At 19.8% G+C, this 717-nt stretch overlaps 1 protein-coding gene across 1 annotated transcript in view; it reads right to left on the bottom strand.

Moving 5' to 3' along the window:
* Positions 1–496: 496 nt before the first annotated feature.
* LOC108755250 overlaps positions 497–717 on the bottom strand; it is a 2,538-nt gene continuing 2,317 nt past the window's right edge. Inside the window, exon 5 of the mRNA XM_018498152.1 lies at positions 497–550. Coding sequence (XP_018353654.1) covers positions 497–550 — 54 coding nt within the window. The remainder of the gene's footprint in view (positions 551–717) is intronic.

Below are 717 nucleotides of genomic sequence, written 5' to 3'. Positions count from 1 at the left end.
TATTACATAAATATAAAATATTAATTAATATTTATGTAATAATAATATTATTATTACATAAATATAATATTAATACTTTATTTAAAAAGACGATTAAGGAATAACATGTTAAATAACAAATAGAATACAGTTACTTACTAAAATTTAATATAATAATATGCCTTGGCGTACGTATGTTTAAATTGTTGATGTAACTTCTTACCTGAATTATGAATTGCTTTCGTATTTGATATGCAAGTATTATTATTTAATTGCTTAATAGGCGTGTTATTGCAATACAATAAATCCAATAATTTTTATCCTTTAAATGGAAGTAAATAAATATTTCAAAAAGTAATAATTAAATAATAATTTGACATATTGCACAAAAATGTGTTTTTCCAATTTGAAAGTGATGTTATAGATAATCGATATACTCTGTTTTCATTTCATTACTCAAAAATTGATGTAATGTGATGAAATTAATTTTGTTATCATTCCTTTAGTGCCATTTTCCTTAATCTCTCATTGTTAGCAACGCTGATAAGTATCCCATTGATGTTTTCAAAACCTATAAACAGAGTAAAAATTACAAGTAAAATATAATTTTACATAATCCTATAATGGATATACCAGGAATAGGTAATAATAATAATATATAAAATATATAATGTATAAAATATAATTAAAAATAATATACTGTGTATACTTATATAGTATAAATATTATATTATTATT

The sequence above is a fragment of the Trachymyrmex septentrionalis genome, unplaced genomic scaffold, assembly GCF_001594115.1.
Source record: "Trachymyrmex septentrionalis isolate Tsep2-gDNA-1 unplaced genomic scaffold, Tsep1.0 scaffold87, whole genome shotgun sequence".
NCBI lineage: Eukaryota > Metazoa > Arthropoda > Insecta > Hymenoptera > Formicidae > Trachymyrmex > Trachymyrmex septentrionalis.
The sequence above is the reverse complement of the archived record's forward strand: the minus strand, read 5'-3'. Positions and strand labels throughout refer to the sequence as shown.